This window comes from Microtus pennsylvanicus, chromosome 5 (genome assembly GCF_037038515.1).
Source record: "Microtus pennsylvanicus isolate mMicPen1 chromosome 5, mMicPen1.hap1, whole genome shotgun sequence".
NCBI classification, from domain to species: Eukaryota; Metazoa; Chordata; class Mammalia; order Rodentia; family Cricetidae; genus Microtus; species Microtus pennsylvanicus.
This window is the reverse complement of record NC_134583.1, coordinates 85,971,286-85,986,991: the sequence shown is the minus strand read 5'-3', so window position 1 is coordinate 85,986,991 and position 15,706 is coordinate 85,971,286. Positions and strand designations below refer to the sequence as shown.

General features: G+C 54.8%; 1 protein-coding gene across 1 annotated transcript; it reads left to right on the top strand.

Annotated features, from left to right (window-relative positions):
- The first annotated feature begins 4,700 nt into the window (after positions 1 to 4,700).
- Positions 4,701 to 14,843, top strand: Ccnd1 (cyclin D1). Its single transcript, XM_075972936.1, has 5 exons — positions 4,701 to 5,078; positions 6,460 to 6,675; positions 7,130 to 7,289; positions 10,405 to 10,553; positions 12,029 to 14,843. Exons 1-5 carry the CDS (start codon positions 4,881 to 4,883, stop codon positions 12,191 to 12,193), a joined length of 888 nt encoding a protein of 295 aa, XP_075829051.1. The 5' UTR covers positions 4,701 to 4,880; the 3' UTR covers positions 12,194 to 14,843.
- The last annotated feature ends 863 nt before the right edge of the window (positions 14,844 to 15,706 follow it).

Sequence of the window (15,706 nt, the reverse complement as noted above, 5' to 3'; positions counted from 1 at the left end):
CCATCCCACCAAGCAGCTTGGGGCAGGGTGGGGCAGGGGGAGAGAAGGAGCTTATTTGGGCTCAGAATTCCAGGTTTACAGTCCACTGCTGCAGGAAAATCAAGGTGGCAGGAGCTAGAAGCTGCTGATGACAAGACATCCACCAAGCAGTGAGACAGGAGTGCATGGTGCTCAGTTTCTCACTTTTGCTCAGTCCAGGACCTCGGGAATGTGCCCTCCACTTGCCCGCATCAATTAAGGCAACCAAGACAATCACCCACAGCCATCCCACAGGCCTCTTGAGACTCTCTAGCAAGGGAGTCAAGGCTGTGTCAGGGTGACAATTAAAGCTGACCATTACAGGGCCCAACTGCTCCCTGAATTTGATGTGGTGGAGACAGGTATCCATCCCAGTGGTTAAGGCCAGGACCTGTCATCCCTCGTGGACTGACTCTAACATTTAAGTTTTATTTATTTTTGCATATGTTTGTTTATTAGTGTGTGTCTATGTGCATGTATGAATACAGGTACCCTCAGAGTCGGGAAGAGTGTGTAGAATCCCCTGGCTGGAGTCACAGGTGCTGCCTGATGTGAGTGCTGGGTACTGAACCCTGTCCTCTAGAAATTCAGCAAGCACTCTGAAGCACTGAGCCATTCATCCACCCTAACTCATTTTTTAAAAAAAAAATAGTTATAACGGGCTTATGAACACATCCCTGTTGGCTAAGCACCCTCCGGATGGGGCCTCCTGACATAGGGCCTTAGCTTGAGACACAACTGACTTGGCATAATGATGAAAATTCAACTTTCAGAAGCAAAGGCTGCAGCTCCTCTCTGGCTTCTTCCGCTGTCAGTCACCACCAGACCAGTTCCTTAGATGGTCAGTCAGTCCCCTTATTACACATACCAGCAGAACCAGGGCAGTATAGTGCTCCGTATAAATGTGAAAGGGCAGTTCCTACACACGGGGGGGGGGGGGGGGAGTACAGGCTCGGCGTCCCTAAGAAAGTGCACCTATACAGTTTGCCTTGGGAGCGTCCGCAGGCGCTCGCGAGCCCCTGCTGCGCGTCGCCTCCAAACTTTACGGTAAGCGCGGAGCGCAGGACGACCACGTGGCGGCGAAACACCGGCCGGGCGGGAATGCACGGAATGCGCGGTGCGGCCTTGCGCTCTCCCAGCCGTGACCCCGTGGCTCCCGGCGCGCGTTTGTGGGACCGCTGAACCCAGCAAAGGGGTCCGCCCGCGTGTCCTGCCACCAAGAACCACTAGAGAGCAGGGACCCTGGGAAGGGCTCAGAATGTGAACCTAGATGACCTTTCCAGAACCTGAGGCTAAGTTTGCCCTTCCTGGTTGGGTCCCGCCACAGCCGGTAACCCGAGATCTGGAACCCGCAGAGCCTCCTCCCCGCCTCCGCCTAAAGCCCTCACTGTCCCCCACTGGTCTAGATTAAGAATGAAAACGCCTAGGTTTTGCAGGAAGCAGGACAGAGAGGCTCTGCCCCCTGACAACCTTCGGGGTGCAGAGGGACCAATGCTGGAGGCGCGGTGCCCCCTAGCTCTAGCAGCTGGGCCCTAGGCCCTAGGGCTCGCTCACCCTCGATTGGGCCACGTGGTCCTGCCTGGTCCACACTGGTCCAATCGTGAGGGTTTTCTTCTCCACCTTGGTGCACGCTCCCCACCACTTGATCTGGGACGAGACGTGGCCCAGAGCGATATAAAGTCGACAAATCTCAAAAGGACTTTGGGGTTCGGACTGCTCAAGACATCTGTGATGGAGGCCAAGCAGCTACCCCTCCCTAAAGTTACAGCTCCACCCTCGGGGTCTCTTTGCTCCGGGGGTTGGGTATGGGGGACTGAAACTGACTTGGAAATGCAAGCTCCGGAAGATGGGATATTGCTGTCCCATGCGTGTACATGATGAGCCGAGAATACACACCCGTCCTTAGCTTAAGGGTGCCTGGGATCAGCTCAGGGTAACCTAGGTGGAACAGCCGCGTAGCACGTGGGCTGCCATGCGAGCTCCAAAACGCCTGCAGGGTGCGGGGAGGGGAGCTGCATTGTCCGGGAACGTTGGGGCCAATATTCGGAAGCGTTTTCCAGAGCGACTTTTAAAGGCTAAATTAACAATGGCTAACTGGAACAGAAGCAGCGAAGTCCTTTCAAGTTGCCGCCAGGTATACAGGTGACCCCACCTAGGTGCGTCTGCTCACTGCCCGGTCCTCTTCCGCTGAGGGCCTGCTGCCGGAGGCTCAGGATTGTCTCTCCCCCCCCCCCCCCCCCAACACACACACCTTCTGCCAGAGCCCCGAGCTAGGCGGCGCGGGTTCCTCAATGAACACGCTCCCTTCCCCCTCTCAATGAAGTTCCCACAGCTAGGGACGGTGGCAAGTCTACGGGAATCCGCACTCTCTCTCGGGAACCCTGGCCTGGGGCGAAGGGTCGAGGAGGGAGGAAATCGGAAAGGGGATTAAAGTTACTTTGAGATTTTCTTTCCAAATAACGTAGTCCCCACTCGATTGGACGAGTGGCCTTTTGTCTCCCAAAAGGTCACCGAAAATAAGCGCAGAGCACTTTAAGTGAGCCCAGAGCGTGCAGTTCCTGCTTTGGGGTGGTGGTTTTTTTGTTTGTTTGGTTGGTTGGTGGAGTGTTTGCCAATGTAAAAGCTAAAATTGCAAGAGAAAAGTGTATGTTAAATTACTTTTTCGTTGGAAAATAAAAATTAAAAATCCAAACGTTTTGCCTGAGATTCTTAAAGCAATTGGCCCGGAAAGAACCCTGAACTACTGCCCCCCTCTAGTGCTCCGGAGCTGGCCGAACGGGGTTCCCCGGATGGGGGATGGGCGCTTCTAGCCGGGTCCCAAATTCCTGCGCTTCCCCCACGGGTTCCTGGACCGCTCCTCCGCACGCTCTCCAACCGGACTTGCACTTTTGCGCCCGTCCCTGAGCGCACAGATCAACGAAGTTCCTCGTGGAGATCTGCCCCGTCCGCCTAGTAACAGCGCTGCGTCCGGATTGGCTCATGCTAATTCCAGTTTCCTGATCTTTCCCGCGGTGGTGGTGGTGGGGGTGCAGGCTGCGGGTCGTGAGCTCGTGCTGCCGGGTGGGCGAGCCCCTTTATGCCCCGCTGCCCTCGATGGCGCACCCTGGCTAGGCCCGCGTGCTCCGCTTGCAGGCACTCAGCCGCGGGTGATAGTGCGCAGCCCCATAAATCATGCTTACTGCTGCCCGGTAGGGATTTTATGAATGAAAAGGCAGCCGGGCCGCCCTCGTGCTCAGGCTGAGGCTCCCAGACTTGGCGGGGCCTGTGGCCAGAGCAAGCGTGGGCGCACTGCCCGGGCCACCCACCACCTTCAGAGCTGCAATGGGATCACTGTCCCACAGGACCTAGATATTAGGGACCCCAATGTCGGGGGAGGAGGAGCGGGTAGGATGGGATCCGAAGATGATGAGCGTGTTCGCGTCTTGCATGTAACCTGTCCCCCCTGAGCTTTTTTTTTTTTTACCAGTTTCGTCCATTCATTCTTGGGGACACGAAACTATTACAGGGAAAATATGTGACTAGTTCGCCTGACTGGGGTCGGGATTGTGAAAACTTTTTAAAGATAATGGGCCAAAGTGGTGGGAGCCCTTCATCCTAAAAACTTTTATTTGACTAAATATTAGAGAAGCCTGGGAATCCATTCGTGTAACCACGAACATCTATCTATAGGTTTCTTTTAAATATATCGGAGCACACACTTCTCTTGATTCTGACCAGCCCCCCAGGAACTCACAAATGCGGCCCCAGTTGCTGTTCTAAAGGTGGAGGGACGGCCACACCCCCAACAAAGCCAATCGGAAAGCTTCCGGTGGTCTGGTTCCTGGCAAAGAGACTAATACTTGCAGCGATTTAGTTTTCTTAATTAAAAAATAAATTAGGAAAGAGCCCATCGTGTCTCAGCCTTTCCTTAAAAGGTTTATTTTTCTTGGGTAAATCGCCCGCACTGGAGGACCCTGGCCAGAATGGACTGGTCACCGTAGGAATCAAATCGAAGATACCCCCACCCCCGGCGACGAGGAATGGATGAAGGAAATAATGGCCACCATCTTGAGCTGTTTCTAGGATTTTTGAGGTTTTATTTTATTTTTAAGCGAGAGCATGCTAGGCTGGGAACCCTTTAAAGTTCAGAGCTGCATCTCTGGCTCTTTGCAACGACCCCCACGGCAATAGGATGGTGCCTGCCTGCACCGGAGCTTAGGGCTGGTCCGGCATCTTCGCGTGTTAAACAGTTCCTGAATTTTACACGTGTTGATGAAATTAATTTCTAAGCAATCAGTTCGCCCGTGGGTGCCCTCGTGGCGTCCTCGGAAACGTGTCCTTGCGTCCCCAGGATCCCCCATCCATTCAGTCTTCCCAAGTTTGCGTGTGGCCTGGCCTCCCTCCTAGCTGTCCGGTCCAAAGTCAGCACCACCCCACCTCCACAGGTCTCGGAGGACCCACTTGGGTAAAGAAGACACCCCCACCACCACCCTTGCACCGCTCTTTCTTAGCTCGAAGAGAAGCAGTCCGAGCAATTTGCATATCTACGAAGGTCGAGCTGGGGGGGGGGGGGCGTTGGGCTTGTCCCCCACGCGGCTCGCAGCTCCCAAGCCCCCTCCCCCTGCGCCCGCCTCGGCCCTCCCCCTCCCTTTCTCTGCCTGGCTTTGATCTCTGCTTAACAACAGTAACGTCACACGGACTACAGGGGAGTTTTGTTGAAGTTGCAAAGTCCTGCAGCCTCCAGAGGGCTGTCGGCGCAGTAGCAGAGAGCAGCAGATTCCGCGCGCTCCGGAGACCGGCCGTAGAGCGCCAGGCAGAGCGCGCCAGCAGCAGCAGCCACCGGAGCCCAACCCGGACCACAGCCCTCCCCAGGCGGCCGCGCCATGGAACACCAGCTCCTGTGCTGCGAAGTGGAAACCATCCGCCGTGCGTACCCTGACACCAACCTCCTCAACGACCGGGTGCTGCGAGCCATGCTCAAGACCGAGGAGACTTGCGCGCCCTCCGTGTCTTACTTCAAGTGCGTGCAGAGGGAGATTGTGCCGTCCATGCGGAAAATCGTGGCCACCTGGATGCTGGAGGTGAGGGGCTACAGGTTACTGGCTTGGGACCCCTTGGCAACTTATTGCCCCCACTCACACTCTTCCCTTCCAACACGGAGTTTTCCCGGTGTGTTGCTAGGAAAACGGATTTGACCGAGAAAGGTGTAGGAGTTGGGATGATGGGGATTCCATTTCCTGGTGGGGGGCAGTCGGGGAGGAGTGCCTTCAAGGGAGGACGGTGCCAGAGTGTGCCAGGGACACCTCAGAGGGTGCGGACTGGGCGCCTTTTGTGGCCCCCTTTAGCGCCCCATTCCTGCTGCGCCTCGGCAGTGGCCGCCTCCGCGCGTAGCCGCCAGCTCGGGGGGGAGGGGGCATAGATTTGATTTTTAAATTAATATTCGTGGACACGTATGCAAGGGCCGCTCGTGCCAGTATTATGCGCCATCTTTGCTCCTTTATTGCAAAGCAAAAGTGTTTATTAATAATTGGGGGCAGGGCGGAGAGCGGCGGCAGGAGTGCTGGGACAGGCACGAGGGGCCTCGCGGCCACCAGAAATCACTAAACAAGACATAGCGAGGGATATTTGGGGGGACCCTTTGTTTAAGCAGCGGACCCTTGGACACCTCCACACAGGCTGTTTGGCCCAGAGAGCACGCCAGTCTGCAAGGTCGCGTGGCCCCCTAGTTGCTAGAGATTGACTGTGGTCCTCGCGGGTCTGCACTTGGGGAGTACCTACCCAAGTCAAGCCGGGAGACCAAAGCACGTTTTCAGATATTTAGCAAAAGTCTCAAAGGTCCCAAAATATTTTTAAATAATTTCTAAAGTGCGGCATGGTGCCCTTGCAGAGGCAAACGGCACCCGTACCCAGCAAAAGGGGGGCCCCGAGAGTTTGAGTTGCTGGGGCTCACTCTCCAACGTACACCGAGCTCCTGACCCTCGGGTTGGATTAAGGGTCGCCCGATGGTTATTTTCGGGCCGTTTTTAGGCACCTAGTTATTTTTTAAATATTTTTAAATATTTTTTGAAAAGATGACGTCTGGGAAATGAGGCGCGGCGGCCTGGGACGCCACCTTTGTGTCTCGCGTGCGCGCGAGCGGCGCCCAACCCCCGGCGTCCTGCCAGCCCCGCGGTGGGATTCCCTGGCCTGCGACCTTCTAATTTCAACATGGGTCGGGGTCCCCGCGGACACTCACTGCTGCTGAGCTCCACCGAGCCAGCTGCCCAGGAACTTTCCCTTTCAGTTTCAGGGTGGGTGAGTACTGGGCACCCGCGCATCCCCTGGAGTTTGCCACCGCGACCCCTTTTTTCCCCAACGAACCCACGAACCCATTCACTGTGTAATCTAGAATAGGGATGCAGAGTCACATACGAGCGACCCCACCCCCATCCCCGTTGACGGTCATGCTCCGGGTCCCCGCAGGTCTGCGAGGAGCAGAAGTGCGAGGAGGAGGTCTTCCCACTGGCCATGAACTACCTGGACCGCTTCCTGTCGCTGGAGCCCCTGAAGAAGAGCCGCCTGCAGCTGCTGGGGGCCACGTGCATGTTCGTGGCCTCCAAGATGAAGGAGACCATTCCCCTGACAGCCGAGAAGTTGTGCATCTACACTGACAACTCTATCCAGCCGGAGGAGCTGCTGGTAACCCAGGACCCCACTACCCGCGATCCCTCATTAGCTGCACGACCCTTGGGTGGTGGGAGATGCAAGTGACAGGAGGCCAAGCCAGCCTCGGACAGACCTCCAGCCCCATGGAAGTCACCCACACTGCACGACACCGAAGTGGCAGTGGGAAGAATCCCAAACCCTCAGAATTCCACCTCTGTGGCCCCCCCTTCTCCTGGACTCCCCACCATGTCTGCGGTGAAGCCATTCTGAAATGTGGTCTCTGTGCGCCCCCTTGCGGCGCTTGAGCCGCAGCCCAGGCCGTGGTGTGGGGGGGGGGTGTTTTTTTGTCTAGCGCATGTTGTTGCCCACTTGTTAGTTTTTCTGCATTTTGTTGTTTATCTATCTGTGGTGCCCGGTTGTCCCCACTCTTTAAACCTCCTCCCAACCGGCCTGCCCTCCTATTGACCTTGTTCCCCATTTTCTGCAGCAAATGGAACTGCTTCTGGTGAACAAGCTCAAATGGAACCTGGCTGCCATGACTCCCCACGATTTCATCGAACACTTCCTCTCCAAAATGCCAGAGGCGGATGAGAACAAGCAGATCATCCGCAAGCATGCGCAAACCTTTGTGGCCCTCTGTGCCACAGGTAGGGCCCCCACCCCCACTCTTCCCCAAGAGATCTCAGGCTCCTTGTGGTTCCCTGGCTAATGCCTCTTTCCTTGCTGTCTGTTCTGTGGCACGTGATCACGCCTAGAAGGGGGCCCCCTCATCTCTGTTCTGAGCCCAGGGTGTGGGTAGCTTGTTGGAGATAGATGGTGGGGCGGGGGGCACATTGAAGGACAAACGGGATGACCCAGCCTCCCTATCCCATGCTTTCTGAAAAGGTTTTTGCCCCTGCTCCTGGGCTGTTTGCCCTCACATACCTTCTGTCTTTAAGCAGCCCCAGCTATAGGGGTAAGGGTAGGGGTTCCTGGTTTCTCCCAGCCTTGACCACCTGTCAGGGGTGGAACAAATGGCCCCAGTGCCAGCCCCACGTGCTACAGTACAGTCCCAATACAGGGTGACCAGCTCAGGAGTTTAGAGAGCCTCTTTCCCCACCCCACCCCCAACCAGGGCTGCTACAGGACAGTTCATTTTCACAGGGCCCTGGGAGGGCTGGTTGGAAGCAGAGAGACGAGGACCTCCGGGTGGTTCCTCTAAGGGACCCAACCTGGCCCAGAACTCAGGGTGGACAGACATGCTGGAACACAACACACATAGACACCCTGCTACCTCTGGGTGGTCCCAGTACTACATCTGACAGCTGCTCCCTGCCCAGGAGGCTTAGAGGTGCTGAAGGGGTCCAGCACTCCCCTACCTGCTTAGGATCCCCCCACCCAGGTAGCCCTGACTGCCCCAGCTGCTACATCTGTTTGGAGCTCAAGCTGGGCGACCTGTAGCATGGCCAAAAGGCAACATGGTATAAGCAGGGCATGTAGTGTCTTCTTCCACCTGCCGTCTCTGGCACCTTCTCCGGTCTGGCAGCCCCCGTGGCTAGTGTTCCTACACCACTGTGGTGGGTGTGAAAATTTGGGGATTCTAGCTCCCAGCTACCTGCTGAGGGTGCCAGCCCCTCCCCAGAGGCCTACTAAGCAAGGGGGGTGGCAGATGGGAGTGCCAAGGCCATCAGTAGTCTGGAAGGATCTAAGGGGCGGGGGCGGCCCTACTGGCTGGCAGGCAGGGAGGCGTCTGGCTGGGGTTCCTCTGGGGAGAGCAGAGCCCTTGGAGGCTCCAGGAAGCCTTTTAAGGAGCTGAAAGTGGCTTCGAGGAAGCTGCAGAGTTTCCCAGAGATAACATGAGGGATGGGGTGACAGAGCCTCCCCAGGACGATTCTGGCAGCAAAGTGCCCCTCCCAGGACCCCTGGATACCAGCAGGGAAGCATTAATGCATTGTGGGTGCGGCTGGACCCCGCTTACTGTATTGCCTTTGTCTATGATAGGATCCACTAAGAGCCCCCAGAAGACAGGTGGAGGTAGAGCACAGCTTGAACTGCAGTAGGCCAGTATTCTGGGCCCAGAGATTTTGTCCCCCTAAAGCTTCTCTGTCACATGGGGGTCACCCTGGAAAGGGGCCAGAGGTCAAGGCCAGGAGATCTGCCGTCCATGTGGCAAGGTTTCTAGGAGATGGCAGGGTGTGATTTTTCTTCTCCCTTCTGGATACCCCCAGACCTGGGTCATGACCATGTGAACAGTACACTAACCTAGGGTTGGGGTTGGTCACACTGGCATGCACAGGTGACCAGAGTGCATGGGAAATTGAGCTAAATGAAGGGTGTTGGTATGTGCCACTGAGCTGGGTGACAGCTGAGCCAGCAGCAACCAGGCAGTGTGAGGGAGCAGATGTTAGGGCTCCTTACGGGACATAATGGATCATACCACTGCACTCAGGAAGGGGAGAAACAAGTGGCGGGCTGGGGGCTCTGGCCCATGTGCCAGCTAGTGGTTGGAGTTTCTCTCCCTGAAAAAGCGATGTCTCTGTTCACTGGACTGAGTGAGCTAAGTCCTTGGGACCACCTGGAGGTCTTTCTTCCTTCTGTGTGGCTGCTCTTCCTGGTACCCCCCCCCCAACCTTTAAGAGCCAGAGCTGTACACTCTGTCAGGGTAGTCTCCAAAGGGCCGCCTCACCACTCCAGCCCTCTCCCCTCATGGTTCCCGTACACTTTCTTAAAGCCTCCCTGTCCCAAGCACCGGGTGACACCTGTTCTTTCCCGTGTCTTTCTCTGGCATGGAACCCCTACTTCACAGGGAAGCAATTTGTGGGCTCAGCGTTGATGGAGAGGCATTCTATCAGTGGGCACGCCACTGCAACGCTGGGTCCATTGGGTGAAAGAGGCAGACAGCTGGTGACCCCAGATAGAGTCCTGAAGTGACACCCCGCTGCAGTACTGTGGGGGAACATGACCCCAGCTTTCTAACAGTGGGGCAGGCTGGCTCTCCCCTGGGATTCCCCCATGGGGCCTGTGCATATGAGAGAGGCTTCCCTCACAAGGGACCCTGGCCTGGAGTCGCATATCCTCTGCCCTAACCTGGCATCCGTGAACCAGGACAGCAGCCTGAAGAGGATGCAGGACAATGTTTGTGACTGGAGAAATGGCTTTGTTGGGGGTTCTGAGAGTCAGTCCTCTGGAGGAGCATCCCTTCTGTGGCGGCTATCCTGGCCTTCTGGGGGACCTGCTCCTGTCACCCCTGCAACTTACTGTCATCTTTTCTGAGGAGCGGCCTTGGCGTGCTGCCAGACTGGCTCTGGAACACACAGCATTCCCCCTGCCTCAACCTCTCAAATACTGGGAATGCTGATATAAAGCACCACATCCGGCTCTGGGTTAAAGGGTTAAGAGCCTGCGCCTTCTTGAATTCGGTACTGTGTCCTCTTCCTTAAACTTAGAAGAGCTTAAAGCCACAAACGGGGCATGACCAACTCTTCCTTAGTGTTTGCTTGAGGTGCTGGGGATGAAACCCCGGGCCAGGGTCAGCCACTCCACTTTTTAAAGCGAGACAAGAACTTGCTTAGAACTCTTGATCCTCCCTAGTGCTGGGGTGGCAGGCCTTAACACTATGCATCTAGCGCCACCTAGCTGTCTCCAAAGGAGCTGGAGTTAATGCAAGCACGTAGAGGTTTGGAGGACTCACTGGGTGAGGCTGTGCGGAGAGCTGGGTGGGGACTGAACCACAGGCTTGTAGCTGTCCCCGCTCACAGCCACCTCTGTCCCTCTCTGTTGCAGATGTGAAGTTCATTTCCAACCCGCCCTCCATGGTGGCTGCTGGGAGCGTGGTGGCTGCGATGCAAGGCCTGAACCTGGGCAGCCCCAACAACTACCTGTCCTGCTACCGCACAACGCACTTTCTTTCCAGAGTGATCAAGTGTGACCCGGTGAGTGAGTCTCGCTGGTGGAGGCTGCCTCTGGTGAGGGCCAGGGAACCCTGCTGGGGGCAATGTCAAGACGCTGACCAGGCCGAGCCTGTGAGAGGTGGAGCACTGACCTCTGTAGCAAGAGGGAGCCAAACCGGGGCCCCCACCAGCCTCTTCCCAGACTTGAGGTTTGGGGATCTTCCAGAAGCCATTGATCCTAAAAGCGGGGCAGGGGCGTGATATACTGTCAGGTGAAGCTGAAGTCTGGCCCAGCTACGATAGGACCACATCTCCCTCGGTGTAGTCTACAAATGACTCTGGTATAGGCCTTCTACTTGCAGAAGACACATTCTAGAAATCTGGGGGTCGGTGGCATGCTGTGCCACACTGGAGCACCTTCTCACTGAGGGGTATGGCTGATGGCTGCTTGGAGCGCGGGCCGTGACAGTGTCCTCGAGGACATTGCAGGCTGGCATAGGCAGAACAGACAAAAGTCCAGTTCTGGCTTGGACTCAGCTGAGAGTTCGGTGTAGGTCAAAGTCACTGGGCATGTGGAAGGCTTCTGACATCAGCCACAGGGACCCCTAATTCCCGTACCCCTCCAGTGTACCTCAGCATGCGGCCTCCTTCCCCCAAGCATCTGGGGCTCCTGAGAATTGGGGGGGGGGGTAAGTGATATAGGTGGAAGCCTGCGGACTTCAGAGAGAGGTTCAAGGGTGCCTGTGGGTCCACACCAGGCCACCTGTGCTTCAGTTGCCCCTTCTGTAAAATGGGGCCATTTGCCCTGCCACCCTCCTTAGGCATAGTACCTGTCAAACAAAGGGGAACAATACCCAGACTCTGAATGTGGGGGCTCCCCACGGTTTCTGCAGAAGTACTACTGGCTTGAGGAATGTACACAGTGCCCTAGCCTCATCCCATCTAGGCAGGGCTTAATAAGTTCATCAGTCTCATTCTGGGCAAAATGCTTTCCAGGCTCCAATGGTGACCCTGGAGCTGGCTTCCCTCAGAGGCCACCCGGGGCAGAAGGCTGTGAGGGAGAGATAGGTACTCCTTGTGGGGAGTGCAAGATACAGCCCCAAAAGAGGAACCTGAAGAGGTGGAGGTGCATTCCCTCAGCCAGGCAGAATCTGTCACAGGTGCTTATGGTGGGCTGGGTTCACCTCCCAGAACCACCTACAGAAACTGCATCCAAAAAAAGGTGGAGTTCCCGGGAGGATGTGTCAGGCAGTGCTGCAGGAGGCCCGGGGAGGAATCTCTGCTGGGTAGACCTGGGGTGGAAAAGCAGGTGTCCCGTGACTCGGGGACAGGGGCAGAGGTGGCACTCTCGCTCTCTAGTCCTTCGTAGTTAGTTCTCTTACTGCTCACAGATTTGGGGGTGGCTCGAGGAGTTTCTTCCAGCCTTACCCTTAGCAAAGCCTGCTTCGCAGGTCAAGGCCCTGGCCACTAGCCTCTGGCTAAACAAGGACCCCCTCCATCTCCGCCTGCCTCTCCAGGACTGCCTCCGGGCCTGCCAGGAACAGATTGAAGCCCTTCTGGAGTCCAGCCTGCGTCAGGCCCAGCAGAACATCGACCCCAAGGCCACCGAGGAGGAGGGGGAAGCGCAGGGAGAGACTGACCTGGCCTGCACACCCACCGATGTGCGAGATGTGGACATCTGAAGGCCACCACCGGCCAGGCGGGAGCCACTAAGTAGTGGCAGCCCGCGATGAGAAAGGAGCTAGCCCGGGACGCTCCTAACGACGTTCCTCTTAGGGACATTTGTTACCAGAAAGGGAGGTTTTGTTCTCTTTGTTGGTTGTTTTTCTTTAATCTTTCTCCTTTCTATCTGACTTAAGCAAAAGAGAAAAAAAAATACCTGAAAGTTGTCTTAAAGAGAGAGAGAGAGATAGAATTTGCATCACCCTGAGTGTAGGGCGGAGGGTGCTACAAAAATAGGATTTTATACCCCAGTAATCGACTAGTTTTCTATTAATGTGCTTGTCTGTTGTAAGAATAGGATTAACACACAGGAAGTGCCCAGAAGGATTTTGATTTTATGTGTTTTAAAAGCTTGAAAAACATTGCTTTAAAAAAGGAAAAAAAAGGCAAATAGAGCAAACCGTTGTTAAAGTAGAAGAGTTTTAGCTAGAGAACGTGCTCGCTTTGCTGAAAGACACAGCTTGGGCGGTCCTCAGCCTCGCTCCCCTGCATGTTTTTGGCTGCCACTGCCAGTCACCTGTTTCCTGCGCCTCATCCCAGGGATGAGTAGACCTCTTCACTTACTGATGGTCGGTGCGACCTCTAGCGGTCTTGCAGCGTGTGGCACCCCCCAGGGCTCTCTCCCAACGTGCAAGTCCATAGCAGTGCTCCAGTAGAGCGGGGATGAGATAGTGGCATCGTATATTCTATTTTTGTAATCTTCCTATTTTGTAGTTCCTGTTTAAAGAGACGCTGGTTTTTGCCTGGCGGCCCTGCAGCCCACTCACATCAGGTTAAACCCACAGCTTTTCTCTTGTGTGTGTGGTTTGTTCTGTTTTGTTGTGTTTTCCTTCTCCATGTTCCAAAACCATTCCATCTCAAAGCACTTTCAGTCAGCTAGCTGGAGGCAGTGTCGCTAGTGTGTGTGTGGGAGGGGGGGGAGTCCTAATGGAATGGTTTGGGGTATCCACACACTCATGGCTTCTCAATACATGTGTGGCACAGTAGGGCTGGTAGCATGGGGTACTTGGGAAGTTTCTTTGGGTCAAGGAGAGAGAACTCTGTTCTCGCACCGCCAGGATCTGTCCTACAGAGAAGGTGAATTGAAGGGATCCTTTGGTGCCAGCTGGTGTTTGGAAGTAGGGAACTGTGATGGTATTACCTGGACAGTGAGGGGATTTTAAACACTAAAATGTCTAATTTATACTTAAGGCTACAGAAGAGTATTTATTGGAAAGGCTGCCCATGGCCAGTATGATTTATACAGCAATGTGATCTCCCTTGATTCAAACGCACACCTTCTGCCCTTGCTGGCGAAGGTGCCATGTCTGAGAAATTGGTCTTTTAGTGGGGAGGGGAGGGATTCTCAAGAATCATATAAAGACGGGCATTTGGTTTGCTTAACTTTCCAAACCCAAACGGCCCCATTGGAGAGCCATCCGAACTAAGGAAAACTAGGGGATCCCAAATGAGTTTTATTCTGGCACATTTTTGCCGCCACTACCCCCCCCCCCAACAGTAGGTAATTTGTATTGTGCTTTTCTAATTAGGAAGTGTTGAAGGGAGGTGACGAGCGGGAGGCTGGAGAGAGGACGTGAGGGAAGTGTGTGGAGGGTAGGGACCACACGGGACAGGCTGCGGCTCCTTTCACAGCGCTGCTACCGATGACTCCCGGCATCCCGGACGTTCGGACCCAGATTCGCGTCGCTTTGTATCTTTCACATTGTTTTCGCTGCTATTGGAGGGTCAGTTTTGTTTTGTTTTTTTACAATGTCGTAGACTGCCATGTTCAAGTTTTAATTTCCTCATAGAAGATTGTATTTACAGATGCCCTTTTTTTGTACTTTTTTTTTAAGTTGTGATCAATTTTGGCTTAATGTGATTACCGCTGTATTCCCAAAAAAAAAAAAAAAAAACAGGTTCCTGTTCACAATACCTCATGTTTCACCTAGCCATGCACGGGCCTAGCAGGCGGGTAGTCTGCCTCCTGGGACTGGTCTGGTGGGGATCATCCCCCTGCACCTGTCATGCTGGGCCCTTCATTTGATCTGGGACATATAGCATCACAGCAGTCGGGACAACTGTATTTTTCTTTGTTAATTATCAATATTGTTATTTTTGTAGCGGCCTGTTGTGCATGCCACCATGCTGCTGGGCCCGGAGGAATTTGTTCTGAGTCTCCGGTGCATCATTTATTGTTAGGTTCTAGTATTCTGTCTTGTTTTGTGTTAATTACAGCATTGTGCTAATTTAAAGACTTCAGCCTCGGCAAAGCCAGCTCCAGTGCTGCAGGCCTCCAAATTCCCTAGCTAGCTGTCAAACCAAAATGGCCACCTCCACGGTCACCACCAACCTAGCTGAGGCATCTGAACCAGGCAAGACCCTTGAGGGCCACTGTGTTTTCATGGTGATGGGTGAGGGTTTGGCCAAAAGGCCAAAGGCTGGTGGTGGGTCCACGGAGTCTGCCCTGTGACATGAAAGGCTTTGAGGGGCTCTGGCTGATGGCCAAGTTGGGTTTGTGTATTTCTGGTTGACACACCATGGCGCTTCCCAGCACGGACATGTGACCAGCATGGTCCAGAAAAAAAAAAAGACACAAAAAAATCTAGAAATAAAATTGGTAAAATCCCAGCTTGGTGTTGTCTGTTTTCTGGGCCTTGGGGAAGGGAATGGGGGATATATCACTGTTGCCATAACCATGTGGGACCAACCTGGGGTTCCCAAAGGAAAGGGTGTTTGCAGGTGGCAGCCTCTGGCGTCAGGGAGACCGGCGGCAGCCACTGATGAGAAGCGGCTCTGGGTCAGTCGCTGCCAGCTTGCTCTCCTGTGTGTTTGCAGATGGAAGATCAACAGAGCCCGCGTTCACTGCCCCTTGTCTGGCACAAATGGGTGTTTGCTCTGGGTGAATCACCATCCTTAGGTGCTGCCAAACGCCCGGAGAGCGATGCTTAGTGTTAGGGCCAAGGCCCAAGGTGGCCTTTCACACAGTTACAGGGGACCTGAGTGGCCTGGCTGGACTCCTTTGACGTCCTCTGGGTGGCAGTTCATGACTGGCATTGTTTGCCAACCCTTGGGGAATAGGTGTCATGACTCTCCCTAGCACTGAGGGGTCCTCTGCCATCACCCTATGTAGCCATTTGGAAGCCACCTGAAGACCTGGGTCTCGGGTTAGCTGTGTTGGTGCCAGGCTGGCCCCTGCCCTTCTGAAAGATGGGGAATGTAGTTAATGCCTGGCCTGAATGGTGCCACCCAAAGATGAAAGCAGAAAGGGACTTGACCCAAAGGCAGATGGAGCCTCTACCAGGCATCCTACCCCCATGGGAGTTTAAAGGAAACACTAGAGCTGGAGGAGACTCCAGTGTCCCCTCTGGTGGCTTAGGAAGATCCAGTCCTCATCTTGGGCAAAGCGGCTGCCTGAGGGCAGGGTCCAGAAAGGTATATCAGCTCCATCCGAGCATCAGAGCCTGTTATAGGGCTAAGGACCCAGGAACTGG